Genomic DNA, 14,659 nt, shown 5'->3' with positions numbered 1-14,659 from the left:
ATATTTTGAAAATTGTATCAAGTATAAGAATTGATAAATAAACATTCAGTGAAATTTTCATGTATCTACAGTTATTCGTTTTTGAATTACAACAAAATAAGAAATCGCAACATGAGAAATCAAATGAATATCCAATGTTGTAAAAATTTGAATTTCAAACGCTCATAAAAATTTAATTTGACTTTCTTATAGGCATTTTTTTTTGATAAAGGTGGATAATCTTATAAGCAAACTTGTATTACATTTTAAAATCTTAGATTTAAAAAGAAAAATTTTTATGAATTCTTAACTCAAAATAATTTGTTAATTTTCGTGATTTTTCCATATTTTGTCAATTTTTGAACTTTAAATGCTTATAAACAAAAACTGTGACTAAGGATTTTTAATATTTTTCAAATGTCAATGTAACAATATAGTAGGAGCCTTGTATAAAATTTTCAAGTGTTTTTATTCAACAAATAAAGTTGTTTTGACATTCATAGAAAAAAAAACTAATGAAATTGGAAACTGAAAATGTCCTTAAACAGTTCTAAACAAATCAAAATATTTTGAAAATTTTATCGTGTATAGGAAATTCAAATATAAAAAACCATTGAAAATGTCATACATCTACGGTAATTTGTTTTAAAGTTACACCATAAACTAAAGTTGATTTTGTGAAAAATTGATTTTGCGTAAAAATTTCAGTTTTTCCTTAATCTTTATATTATTTTTCTTGGCACTTTTGAAAATTACTGGAAATTCTAAATTTTGACCTCCCCATGCACCAACAATATTCACTTTCCAATCGAACAAGCTACAGAAGTTGAAACTCGAAGCCTTATTTCGACTACTTATTGTGTACATAGACACAAAAAAAAATAAAAAAAAAACACATCATTGTAAAATCAATATAATATTCATTGTTCCACTCAGAATCTTAAAGCGGGTAAGTGGGTAACGCTCTGAAAATTTTATTTGACTTTCCGGTAGACATTTTTATTTTGATTAAAATTTGTTTATATTTATTTATTAATATTTTTATCGATAAAGGTAGACAAACTTATGAATAATCTTGTATCAAACTTTCAATTCTTAGATTTAAAAGAAAAATATGAATTTCTAACTCAAAATAATTTGTACATTTTAGTGATTTATACGTATTTTGCCAATTCGAAATTTAAATGCTTATAACAAAAATTGTGAATATATATTATTAATATTTTTCAACTGCCATTGTAACAATATAATAGGAGCCTTGTATTAAATTTTCAAGCTTTTTGACCTAACGAATAAAATTTTATTGACATTTATTGAAAAAAAAAAAAAAAATTAAAATAATTGGAAACTGAAAATATCTGTAAACAGCTTAAAACAAGTTAAAATATTATGTGAACATTTTACAGTGTATATAAAACGCTGATATAAATATTCAGTCAACAATTCATGTATATACCTACGGTCATTTGTTTTACACCAATAACCAAAATCGGCTTTGCGTAAAAATTCCCGTTTTCCTTAATTTTATTTTTGTTTTTGAAAACTAATGAGAATTTTTTACTTTTGACCTCCCCCCCACCCCAAAGTACCAACTACATTTATTTTTCTACCATATAAGATGCTGTTGAAAAAAATCAAAGCATTTTTACTGTACCAAAAGGTAATATCAGACACAAAAAAAAACATTCATCATTACATTCACCGCTCCGCTCAGAAAAAAAAAAATAAATGTGTTATGAACAAACCCAATAATATTATAATACGTACTACAATTTTATATTTTATAATATTATAATCCTACAATTTTAAAACTATAACTAACCATACATAGGCGTGCGCACGAGGGTGCCAGGTATGTCTGGGCACCCCCCGATATTTTGTAGTTGGGACCCTAAAATGTATAAATCCCAGAGCATAGATGCCCTGTATTTCAACTGATGTTACTAGAATAGAATGTAATTTTTTCTAAAATATGTGGTAAAAAATAAATCATGTTTTGTAATATAAAAAATAATAAAACGTAAAATATTTTAAATTTGGGTAGAATAACTTATTATGATTATTACAGGTATTATAGATTTTATTGACTACAAAAGTGCAAATAATAAATGACAATTGCAATTATCTTAGAAATATATATAAGATCCAAGGGAATATATACATAACTAGGTTCTAGTGATTAATATGTACTTGTTAAGAGAGGGCCCAAAAATAATGTAGGCAACCCCCCCCCCCTTCCCACGAAAATGTGAACACATTGAACACATGGAACTAACATTTTTTTAGGATCTTCCTGATCAATGGAATATTTATTTAAAATTAATTACTTCTCCAAAAAATCCGACGACACAAACGCCATCACTGTAACTTTGAGCGTTTTTGAAACTTCCGTACTCTTTTTTATAATGTACAATATGAACTTCCATAGCATATCTAACGCAAAAAAACAATATATTATCATTTTATTTTACACGGGCACATAGTTTAATTCAATCTATTTAAATATATAATGTTTTTGGAAAATTCATATAAGGTATGATTAGAATTTGTTCACACTATAATACATGCCCTTAAATTATAATGGTTAATTTATTGAGTATCCATATCAACAGAATACTGAATAACTTGGCTTGTAAGATTTAATATTTTTCTAATGCAGGTACAGTAGAAAGTAGAAACTCGATTAACCGTCACAGTCAGGACTAGGACTATGACGGATAATTGAATAGACGATTAACAGAAATTAGTTATGTAATTAGTTAAGGAGTAATTGGAAACGATATTTTTTGTGATTATTTCGGATTATTATAGGTAATACTAAAAAGTAAAACTACATTGAATATTATTCCCAGGTGGAAAAAGCTTAAGTTTTTTGTAACTATCAAAATATATTTGAACAAAATCAATAATTCAATTTAAAAGACAACATATATATAGAGAGAGAGTTGACCCATTTAAATGTATACTCTCATTATTTCGACAAGCTATAACTTGTTCGAGAATATTCTTTTACATACCTAGCTTAATGTTGTTGAAAAACGACATTTTTAAAAAACATTTATATATTATTTTAAAAATGATTTAGGTTTTTGATTTAAAACATACATTTTTAATTTAATATTCTGGAGCAGAATATTATTTTCAGTATTTTGATACATATACCTTAATCACACTTCGAATTCAGTTAAATTCAAGTTATAGTAAAATTAATTAAGTTATAGTTATAACTTATTAATATTTTAAGTTATAACATTATAAGTATTTATGTATTAAGTTTTGATGAGTGGAATGGTATGGCACAGGGGTACCCAGAAAAATGGTGGTCCGCTATACTCCGTCCATAAATACTTTAAATGCCTATTTAACTAAAGTTAATATTTATAATAGCCACTTAAATGAATCACCTTATTGTATATATAACTGACGAACAAGTATGACGTAACAACTACCTATTATTTATCATCATAAAAAAAATCGTTATGTTTTGTATTTGTATTACGATTTACGTTACTGTATATCAGTTTTAGAACAAAATATTTCTGTTTTAAAATGTATTAAATTGTATGGATATTCTTTAAAAAATACTAATATTACAAGACACCTAAATGAATTCATATGATATATGCCGTGATAATTAACCTTTTAAAATATAAAATAAATGTTTAAAAGCAACACCCCTATAGTAGTTCGAAATTATTTTTATTTTATACAGAACATTTTTAAAAATTGTCAACTTTTACATTTGTATTACTATTTCATACTTACTTATGTCCGTTGACTTTGTGTTCACTTCCCATATCATTTTTTCCCCAATGGAAATGCATCTGTTCGAACTCATACCTACAATCGAATAATGGCCCCCCGGTGATAAATGGCACGTCATCGGAATTATTGGCAAGTTTAACATTGACTATTAGACCAAATATTATTATAATTTATCAATGCAAGTGCAACAAGTATTTTAATTCTTATACCTGTATGTCCAGTATTAGTAATTTCCACTATTGCCCTGTTAAATGCCCAATAACCAAAATAACGTAAAAATGGCAAATATCGTCTGTTTGCGTATTTTGTATTTATATCCACGGGTGACTGAAGTTTACTACCCTCGTGATCTTTAATAACATATGGCCAGTCATCCGAATCAATTTCTAAAATTATAATTCAATATTATAAAAGAGATATATATAATATTAAGCTATATACTATTATAGTAATCAGTCAAAAAGTTCAATTCATTTTTTGGTTGCCGGACAAAAAGTCCGAGCACATTTTACTATTATATAGGCGTACTAGTGGTGTATTGGAGAGTATACAATATACATATTATAATTTATAATATTATACTCCAGTAAAGTAATCATTGATGTATCTAGTGATAGTTTAGATTAATTAGCGACTCAATACACGTTTTTACTCTACATCGCCACTTTGTTTCACCCGAAGACAACTCACATTTTAATTTTGAAAATTTATAAGTTTGGTAGATTGTAACATAATTTTTTTTTCAGGCTAAATCCAGTAAGTATGTATAATATCCATGTTTCACTGTTGCGGGCAAACGGCTTACTAAAATATTACCTATACGTAAAGTCGTTATATACGCATAAAGTCATTAATATCGCTAATATCATAACGATTATAGTGATAAACGTTCGGCTAATCCACCAATAAATGAACAACAGTATTTTTAAAATACACATAATAGGTAACGATGAGTTCAAGGTCACTTAGATACTACGGGCGCAATTTACCATACCCATTTTAGACCCCGAAAAATCCCAGGCACAATTTACTAAACCTATTTTAGAAACCAAAATATCCCGGGCGCAATTTACTATAGTATTTTTACTACCTGCTTAATGTGGGTGCAATTTACAAGCGCCCTTATAGTTTATCCCAAACATTCGTGTGGAGTTACCCTCAATTTTTTTTTAATTTCCACTTCAACTTATGAGGAACTTTCTATTCAATTTTCAAGTTTATATAATTAAAAAAATAATTAATTCAAAGTTTTCTTATACCTACCTATATTTATATATTTATATATTTATATATATATTTATAATATATATATTTATTATATTTATTATTTTTTAATAGCTCAAAAAGAGTCAAAATATTTTTAAAATATTGTAAGGTGTATAGAAAATTCTAATTTAAACAATAAGTGAGTATTTCATGAATATATACAGTAATTTTTTTTAGTTATACCAAAACAAAGAATTGATTTTGTTGAAAACTGGTTTTAATTTTTTTTTAACCCTTCACAATGTCGGTCATTTTACAGAGTAAATAAAAAAATTAACTTAAACATCTTAGGGCCGTTCTTACAATGTCCGATTAAAGTTAACCGACACTTAACCATCCGAATTCTGCCGGTAAAAAAAGTCTGTTATCAGTCGCTTAGCGTTAACCGACACTTAACCGTACATTGTAAGAACGGCCCTTAAACAGTTATGAAGTAATTAAGTAACCTGTAAAGAATATCAAGTAGATAAATGGTCTTTTCAGTTTTCACTATTTTTGACATAGGAATAATGAATCCACATTAAGTCACTAACCACAAAAAAATAAAAACTATAATTTAGTTTATATAATAATTAATAGGTATTTATAGTTATAATCTAGCCATATTATATAATATTATAATACTACATAATATCTAGTATAATATTGACATATTATCGAAGTAGTGAATTCCGCACACTCTTGCATTCATACATATTAGTGGTTCCCAATTAGTATGAAACCACGGACTCCTAGGTAAAACTTAAATTGGCCCAGGGACCCCCCTTTGTAAATACTTACACTTCAATTTTAATAAATTAATTATCTACATTTTTCATGGTAAATCGTGTTTCAATAGTTCAAAAATACCCGGAATTGAACAATTTCACTAAAAAAAAATAAAAATGAAAAATCTCTTCAGTATTACACAACCACGGTTAGGTAGGGGGTCTACCATCAGCCAACACCACTGATGCAGATAGCAAATACACCGGTAACTATGACTATTAGGTGTGTGTGTGTATGTGTGTGTGTGTGTGTGTGTGTGTGTGTGTGTGTGTGTGTGTGTGTGTGTGTGTGTGTGGCAAGAATTTGTCACTGAAACTTGGGTGGTCACCCATTCGGGAACTAATGACACCGGCCGGTGCTTGCACTCAAAAAAGTTTTGTGACTGAATGCAACCACCGCGCCACACCTACTACCAAGTCACATATGACTATTTTATTTTTTACGATCGGATTAAGTTCCTATTCCAAAAATAAATTTAAAAATTTAAAATTATTTGACAAATAATTGTTGAGAAATAGAATTAAATTAATTTTAATCCGCCTAATTTTACATTCAAGTATACCTTTAGATATCTTATATTATAAATTATAATACTATTATTATTATTACGTCTATTGTGTCATAAGCAATGTAAATGTACAATCTAGCATAATATTCTGAGATTTAGATATCGAATAAACTAGGAAGTTGGAACGTCGTATTTTATAAAAAAAATAATAAGACTAGTGATTTTAAGAACATAAATTTTAAAATTACAGCTGACTTCACTAACTTTAATCTATATTATTGTTAATTGTACTTTATATCTTTATATAATTTTGTATTAGTTTTTTAAAAGACTTATTTATTTTATTAGTTTAATCATATAGATCACTATATATCCAAATTACCATTATAATGTATGTGTAAATATAATATATTTTATAATGTACAGCGTTATGTAAGGCAATATTGAATTACATTATATGTATTTAATATTTACTATTAATGAAAAATATTACTTACAAAAAACATTTTACTATCTTAAAATATAGATGAATCTGAAATATATTAATTCAAAATTGAATATTTCCACAATAAAATAATATTTTATGCTTTAGTTACTACATTAATTATAACATTTTCCACTAATCTACTGCCCGATACCGATTTTGGAAGGAATTTGATATGGAGTATTATATCAATATAAATTACTTCATAAGAAAAACTCTCATGCCTCGTTTATATGTCGGATTTTGAAAATTTTTCTATTATCTAAAGATTAGAACTTTTATCCGGTCGGATCAAAGCCTGAATTTTTATTTTAGCTTAAATAATAGAGCTTAAAAAATATTTTCAAGAAATAACAAATATCGTGCTTCTATAATTATAATTTTGAAAATCAGGCATTTATCTGAACTGCAAAATATTTTCTTCTTTTAAATAAAAAAAAAATAAGAATATATTGTTATATAGGTAATATGAAATAAATTGTGTATACATATAAGGTATATAATATTAACAATATTACGTTTATAGAAATATATTAAGCATAATTTTGTACTTTCGAATATTAAATTAATATTTTTAAAGGGTATATCACACTGTTACAGTTGTATTTACTTATATGAGAGAATATAATATATAGGTGTATATATATATCCTATTCAGAGAAAGTTTTAAATCTACTATATAGATGCAGTTGGTGCTAATCAAATTACAGCATTGTTCTTATAAAACTAAAGTTAAAGTAAAGAAGAATAATAAAGTTGGTAGAAAATACTAATAAAGGTCAGAAATCTAAAAATAATGTAAGTAATGAAAATTAAAATAATTTCGATTTGAATAAAAAGATACCATCATCATAACAAGAATAATTTGTTCCTCTTAAAAATAAATACATGACTAAATATCTATTTACGATGTATAGTAGTATAGATGCAAAGCAAACCTTTGAGGTTTGATTCGTGTTAATTTATTTAAATACATTTTAATACGCATGTTTATAATAAAACGATCGTTCATAAATAAATTTGTTATAAAATATCAAGAATAAAACTGTGAATTATCTAATATTTTAAACATTAATAGTATTTAGTATAAATATTTTAATGATTGTAATTAGATACTAACCCACTGAAAGACTTTGAATACGCCAAAACAGCAATCATAAACCACAATGCAGACGTCCAAATCATTAGATGGCTGTAACAACGATCATGATGACTTAAAACACAATGAACATCACATAACGAATCTCAAAATATTTATTGAATATCATTTATCATATTCCCCTAACCCCTTGACTGTGAAATAAATAAGGAAATGAAGTATACGTATTGCAGTAGTACAGTTTTATTAACCTCGAAGTATTTGTTGTGGTAAAATTGATCACTTTTATTTAATTTACTAAGTTAAAAATAATAAATTGGATATTGTATGAATCTCTGAGTAAACTGTTCAAAATGAAAATTACTACCTCTATTTTCATAGCCGTTTTTAAATTTATTGCAATAAATGTAAACCATTTTAAATGTAACTTAACTTGTAACTTCCACAGTTGTTTTTTAATTGTTTATTATAGAATTTAAGATATTATTTAAGATTTAAGATTTAAGATAATTTAAGAAATAGAATATTTCCATATTTACAATTATAGCAATGTCACCGACCGACTGAAGAACGTAAAGTGTGCAAATGATGGTCCTATAATCATTCATTAAGTAACTGTTAAGGATAAATCGTTATTTTTAAATATTTATATTGCTTTGGAAAATTAAATAAATTTAAAAATATTTTATACATTATTTATATGACAAAAATATTATATAAAGTTTAGAATAACCAAATGCTATTTTTTTTTTGTATATTTAAGCTACCTACAAATGTATGTATAATAATACATATATATAATTTAATACATAACTAAAACGTGTTTATCTTAATTTATCTGTACAATATTTACCATAAAGAAAATATCCATTAAATTATTCTAATATAAATATATATTTATATTGAAATAATTTAATTATTATAAAGGAATATTTCCTGACAACTGTATTATACTACTTACCCGTTCTTAGAACTTAGCTGAAGTTGAAATATTTTTCAAAACCACATTGGGTCAACGATACATATTATTTTGCACAACTGAGCAATTGTCACACTTGTCCTGTTTATTTAACTGTCATTCTGTTTGTACATGTCCGGTTATACAAATTGACCGAAGTTGGTAGGAGGGTTTTTTAATTGAGTAGCTTTGATTTATTACGACATAAAGGAATACAAATTGCACAGATTAAATAATGTTGCAATATGATTAAATGAAACTCATAGAAATTTTAAAGCTCTGTGTTTATTTTTGAATAAACTAATAATTTCATAGAATATATTTTAAAGTGAGGTGCATTTGAAAATTGACCGTCATAAAATATTTCATAGAGCTATGTATATTTTGATGAGTTTTAGTGCAATGATTTTTATGCATCTACAAGCTTTTCATAAACCTTAAAAAAAATATTAAAATGCGGTGCAGTTAACATTAAATTATAGATTTATTCAATACAAGTTATTCAAAAAATGTTAACTTATTTTTAAATATTATTTACAAATAATTTGTTGAGATTGTAAAACATTTTTTACTGTTTTTTATCCTTATTTTTTTTTTAACTTTTTTAACTTTCTTAAAATGAAAACATATATTTTTAATTTCATATTTTGAAACCAAATATTTTTCAGAATACCCCGATGCATTGTGCATTTAAAAATTTAATTTCAAACGAGTATTTAATAATAGTTATGAAACTGGTATTTAAAGTTCACATAAATGGAGCAACATTTTTCAGAGTAGATATGTACTACTATGCTCATCAAAAAATGAAATACTTTTAACTTATAACTTATAATTGGATTTTGTTATTATCCAAAAAATATTCTGCTTCAAAAATATGTCATTTAAAAAAGTAAAAAAAAATATTACGATAAAAAATTGTAAAAAATACTTCAAACAAGTTAAAACTTCTACATAATCACTGTAAATATTATTTGGATCACCTTGTATAATTTGTTGCCAAAACAAAATATCAAAATATATTCCTATGCTGGTATATATAAATCTATTTAATTTTTCGTGATAGTTTGCCGAATTTTCACTTTGAACTTTTTTCATTTTTTCGTACACCAAGATTCATACTAGAATAAATTTTTAATTTTACCAGTAAATTTATGAACATTATTGCTTTCAACTTTCAAGTTAATTTCACCTATCCACAGTATTACATCCCAATATAACTAAAAATAATTATTTCCAAGAGATATTAAACTAAAAAAATCTGCATTAATATTACATTGATCAAATACTTATGTACCTACATAATATCTTTGGCACGCGTTAAAAACCGTTATTTCTGTTGGCTAATTAAAATATATTGATAACACAACAATTTTAATAAACAAGATCCATATCTAAATAAAACATTTTGATTATCCCAATATTCAACAAATTTGCATTTTATATAATTTTTACCATTCTGATATGATAATAGTAAATCTGTCAGCTGGTAATTATTAAGCACAGTTCAAAACAGTATAAGCCAAACATAAGTAAGTAAGTACTATATAATATAAAAATAGCATTTACAACTTTTTTAATTTAAAATAGCCAAATAGGTTATATAAGCTATTACTTACTAATATTACAAGTGTATAGTTTCTCTATAGTATTTAAGATATAATAACCTATAATACTTAACATTAATACATCAATTATTATACGATTGTATATTTACTTAAGATTAGTGTATTTTCTTATTATTTCACCCTTCATAAATTTAATACACAATTATAATAATAGCATTTGAGAGCCTATTTACCATTTAGTATTTAACATAAATACATTATAATTAAGGGTTTAGTCTTATTATTTTAATATTTATGTAACCTATGTATTATTTAAACCTATAATCGTTATTCGTTATAGTATCATAATGATTCAATACTCACAGATTTAACATAACCATTAATATTATTTAATTATTCCATAAAAGTAATTTAATAGTTTTCATTTTTATTTTAAATTACATTTCCAGTAGCATTTTGTATTAAAAGTTCTACGATTAGAATTATTGATTTTAATAAACTATACTCTTAGATCTGAATGACCATATTTTTTTCAAGATTCTTATTAAAAAATATATACTCAATGTATACGTATAAGTAAACGATACCTATTTTAACTATGCTACCTATCTTCAGTTACTAGTGGGTAGGTATATAATATTTTGTACTTAGCCACTTTAGTATCTAAATATCTCAATCACACACAAACACAGACATACATAATATTATATATGTATGTTTTATGTACAGGTAATGCAAACAAGTTTAATATGCATTTAATATTTTAATGTGTTAACAGCAAATAACCATTTCATTAAATTTGCTGTGCACCTGCAGCGGTGGCTTATTAATATTTCAAAATCACTCGTATGCATCGTTAAATAGATACATATTATGTAATAGCTAATTCGAAAGTATGTACTAAAAAATATGTTCTTTATTTCCGACGTTTTTTTTTTAAGAATCTTAGCGTAATAACGAGGAACAAAAAAGCTTTTTTGGAAAGACGATTGCAAAGGAACGGTCCAAAAATGAATTATTGTTAAAATGTAGGTATAAAAATTAAAAATATCATCAATGAAATTTAAATTTAAAAAAATGCGGGTAAGTGGGAGTCGCTCTGCTGTACAGTAGGGGTTACAAGTGGTTCACTGTAATAGATAGGGTTAAATTTGAATTCAATGATATGAAATCATTGTATAAGAAAAGTGATTCTTAGCGAAGACGGTCAGTCAACCTATGATATTACTAAGTATATTTGATGATATTATTGTGAATAAAGTAGTTTATATATAACCTATTTACGTGGAAACTTGTTGTAAATTTTCAATCCTGAGTTATAAGAGTTGAACATTTTAAACATTTATAACTACGAAATAATTTAAATTTATATTATATTTTAAATTAATTTAAATTTGATAAATGTTATCAAAACTCGAATATAATGCTCATAAAAATAATTGTGCCTATGTATTTCTAATATTTTTCAACTGCTATTGTAACAATATATCAGGAGCCTTGTATTAAATTTTCACGCTTTTTTGGCCCAATTAATAAAATGTTATTGACAATTATAGAAAAAAACTAAAAAAATTGAAAACTGACAATGCCCGTAAACAGCTCAAAAAGAGTCAAAATATTTTCAAAATGTTATGGTGTATAGAAAATGAAAATATAAAATTTCAGTGAAATTACACTTATGTATTTACAGTGATTCGTTTTTTAATTACAACAAAATAAGGAAATCGTTACATAAGAAATTGAGTGAATATCAAATGCTGTAAAAATATGAATTTCAAACGCTCATAAAAATTTAATTTGACTTTCTTTTAGAAATGTTTTTTTGTTAAAGGTAGACAAACCTATGAGGAATCTTGCATAACATAAATTTTCGTCATTTTTACGTATTTTGTCAATAATTGAACTTTAGATGCTTATAAAAAAAATGTGACTATGGATTTTTAATTTTTTCATTTGCCCTTGAAACAATATACTAGGAGCTTTCTTTTAAATTGTCAAGCTTTTTTAAACAACAAATAAAATTATATTGATATTTATAAATAAAAAGACTAAAAGAAATGGGAACTGAAAATATTCGTAAACAACTCAAAATAAGTCAAAATATTTGGAAAATGTTATGGTGTATAAAAATTTCTAATATAAACATTCTGTCAAAATGTCATGTACCTACGGTCATTTGTTTTAGAGTTGAACCAAAAGCCCAAAATCGTTTTTCTCGAAAACAGATTTCGCGTAAAATTCCCGTTTTTCCTTAATTTTTCTTTTGTTTTTCACGTCGCTTTTGAAAACTACTGGGAAATTTTTACTTTTGACCCCCCCAAAGTACCAACAATATTCACTTTTTCATCGAACAAGATACTGAAGTTGAAAATTGAAGCATTATTTCGACTACTTATCGTCTGCACAGACACACAAAAAAAACACATTATTGTAAAATCAATACATTCATCGCTCCGCTCAGAATCTAAAAACAGGTAAATGGATAACGCTCTGCTGTACAGTAGGTTCAAGTGAGTCGCTGTAATGGATGGTGTTACATTTGAATTCAATAATATAATACCTATCATTGTATAGTGTGGTATGCGATAAATGATTCTGAGTCGAAACGGTTTGTTAGCCAAGTATATTTTATATTATATTTATATTGTTATTATTAATACGATAGCCGGTAATTTGAATTATTATTATTTCCATATTATGATTTTTTTTGTATAATAATATACTTTAGTAGATTCAAGTACCCACGAATATTATTTTTAAACTACAAGTACCATAACTAGAGTCACTTTCCTATCATAAAAGATACTGTTAAAGAAAATCTAAGCATTTTTCTGTCCTAAAAGGTGATGACAGACACAAAAATAAAAATAAATTAAAAAATTAAAAAAAACACACATCATTGTAAAATTGATACATTTATCGCTCCGCTCAGAATCTAAAAAGTCTTATTATATTGTACCTCATCATAATACAGCCATGTACCTACATATATAATAATTAATATATACATATATAGATTAATAATGATACCGGGTTCAATTGTAAATCTAAATCATCCCGGGAAGCGTATTTACAGACCGTAACTGAATTCGGCCAAGCGGGTATGCATATCGCCCAATACGCATGCGCACAACTGTAGCACAACTAACGTTATCATAGTTAAAAATTTGACATTGTTTCAAATTTTTATAGTTGAATTTTTTTTGTGCAGTTCTATCTAGTTGTGTACTTAGTGTTATTTAATTCGTACAAAATTTATTGTAGACGAAAATAAATGACTCGTGTCAAGATATTAACAAACGGTTTACTTTTTTAACAATCTTTGTAAAACTTTAAACTAATATATTTCTTCATACTGTCAATAATATTCAATAATTATAATAATATTAACAATAAAAATACACTCATTACTTAGACATATATCAAAAATACTGTCACATTGTTTTTTTATATTTAAACCCAAACATCTGTTTTTTGCCTAACTGATAAATTTGTGCGAATTCTGTACAAATTAAATAATTATTTGCACTGGTACTAATTACTTTAGAAAAGATATCAAATTTAAAATTAATAGGTTTAAACGGCTGTATATCGTTTGCGCATCGTCTGTTTACCTGTGCCAAAATATCGTACATCGTTTGCGCATCGGCGACAGATTATCATTTGCGCATCGTCTGTTTACCTGCACCAAATTATCGTACATCATATGCGCATCAAAATTCTAAACAATAGAAGGGTATAAAAATAATTGTACACACATATAATATTATATAGATAATGAATAATTTAATATTCATAGGCACAAGTTTTTGTTCAATAAGCATTTAAAGTTAAATGTTGACCAAATTTATAAAAAGCTCAACAATTTGCAAATTATTTTGTAGTTAAAAATGTAATATTCAGTTTAATTAGGTACATTACATGGGCATTGTTATAGTAAAAAATATATATAATATAACATATAGGTAGTTTGAGTAAAAATTAATTCAACTAAATTTTGTTCAGTTCAATTAGGAATATTACAGTCATAGTTATAATTATAATACAAATATACATATAGTTTGACAAAAGCTAAACGCTTTTGGGTATACACCTTTTTTCAGTTCTATTGTTAAATAATATTGATGCGCAAATGATGTACGACCTTTTAAACGATCGATGCGCAAACGATGTATAACCCAAAAATCGAACGATGCGCAACTGTCTTACAAAAAAGGTCAAAAATAACCATAGTGATGCGCAAACGACAACCGGTGGTTAAACA

The 14,659-nt window shown here is 25.8% G+C and overlaps 1 protein-coding gene across 2 annotated transcripts in view; it reads right to left on the bottom strand.

Moving 5' to 3' along the window:
• LOC100572781 (carbonic anhydrase 7) overlaps positions 1-10,795 on the bottom strand; it is a 24,311-nt gene extending 13,516 nt beyond the window's left edge. The window contains exons 1-2 of one of the 2 annotated variants that reach the window (XM_029486994.1): positions 10,759-10,795; positions 7,892-7,962 (exon numbers count right to left, since the gene is read on the bottom strand). In XM_029486994.1, coding sequence (XP_029342854.1) covers positions 7,892-7,962; positions 10,759-10,775 — 88 coding nt within the window. In that variant the 5' untranslated portion in view covers positions 10,776-10,795. Of the gene's footprint in view, positions 1-7,891; positions 7,963-8,830; positions 8,983-10,758 lie in introns of those variants that run through there. The other variant, XM_029486995.1, reaches the window with a different exon arrangement.
• Positions 10,796-14,659: the final 3,864 nt, after the last annotated feature.

This window comes from Acyrthosiphon pisum, chromosome A1 (genome assembly GCF_005508785.2).
Source record: "Acyrthosiphon pisum isolate AL4f chromosome A1, pea_aphid_22Mar2018_4r6ur, whole genome shotgun sequence".
In the NCBI taxonomy this organism is placed as follows: Eukaryota; Metazoa; Arthropoda; class Insecta; order Hemiptera; family Aphididae; genus Acyrthosiphon; species Acyrthosiphon pisum.
The sequence above is the reverse complement of the archived record's forward strand: the minus strand, read 5'-3'. Positions and strand labels throughout refer to the sequence as shown.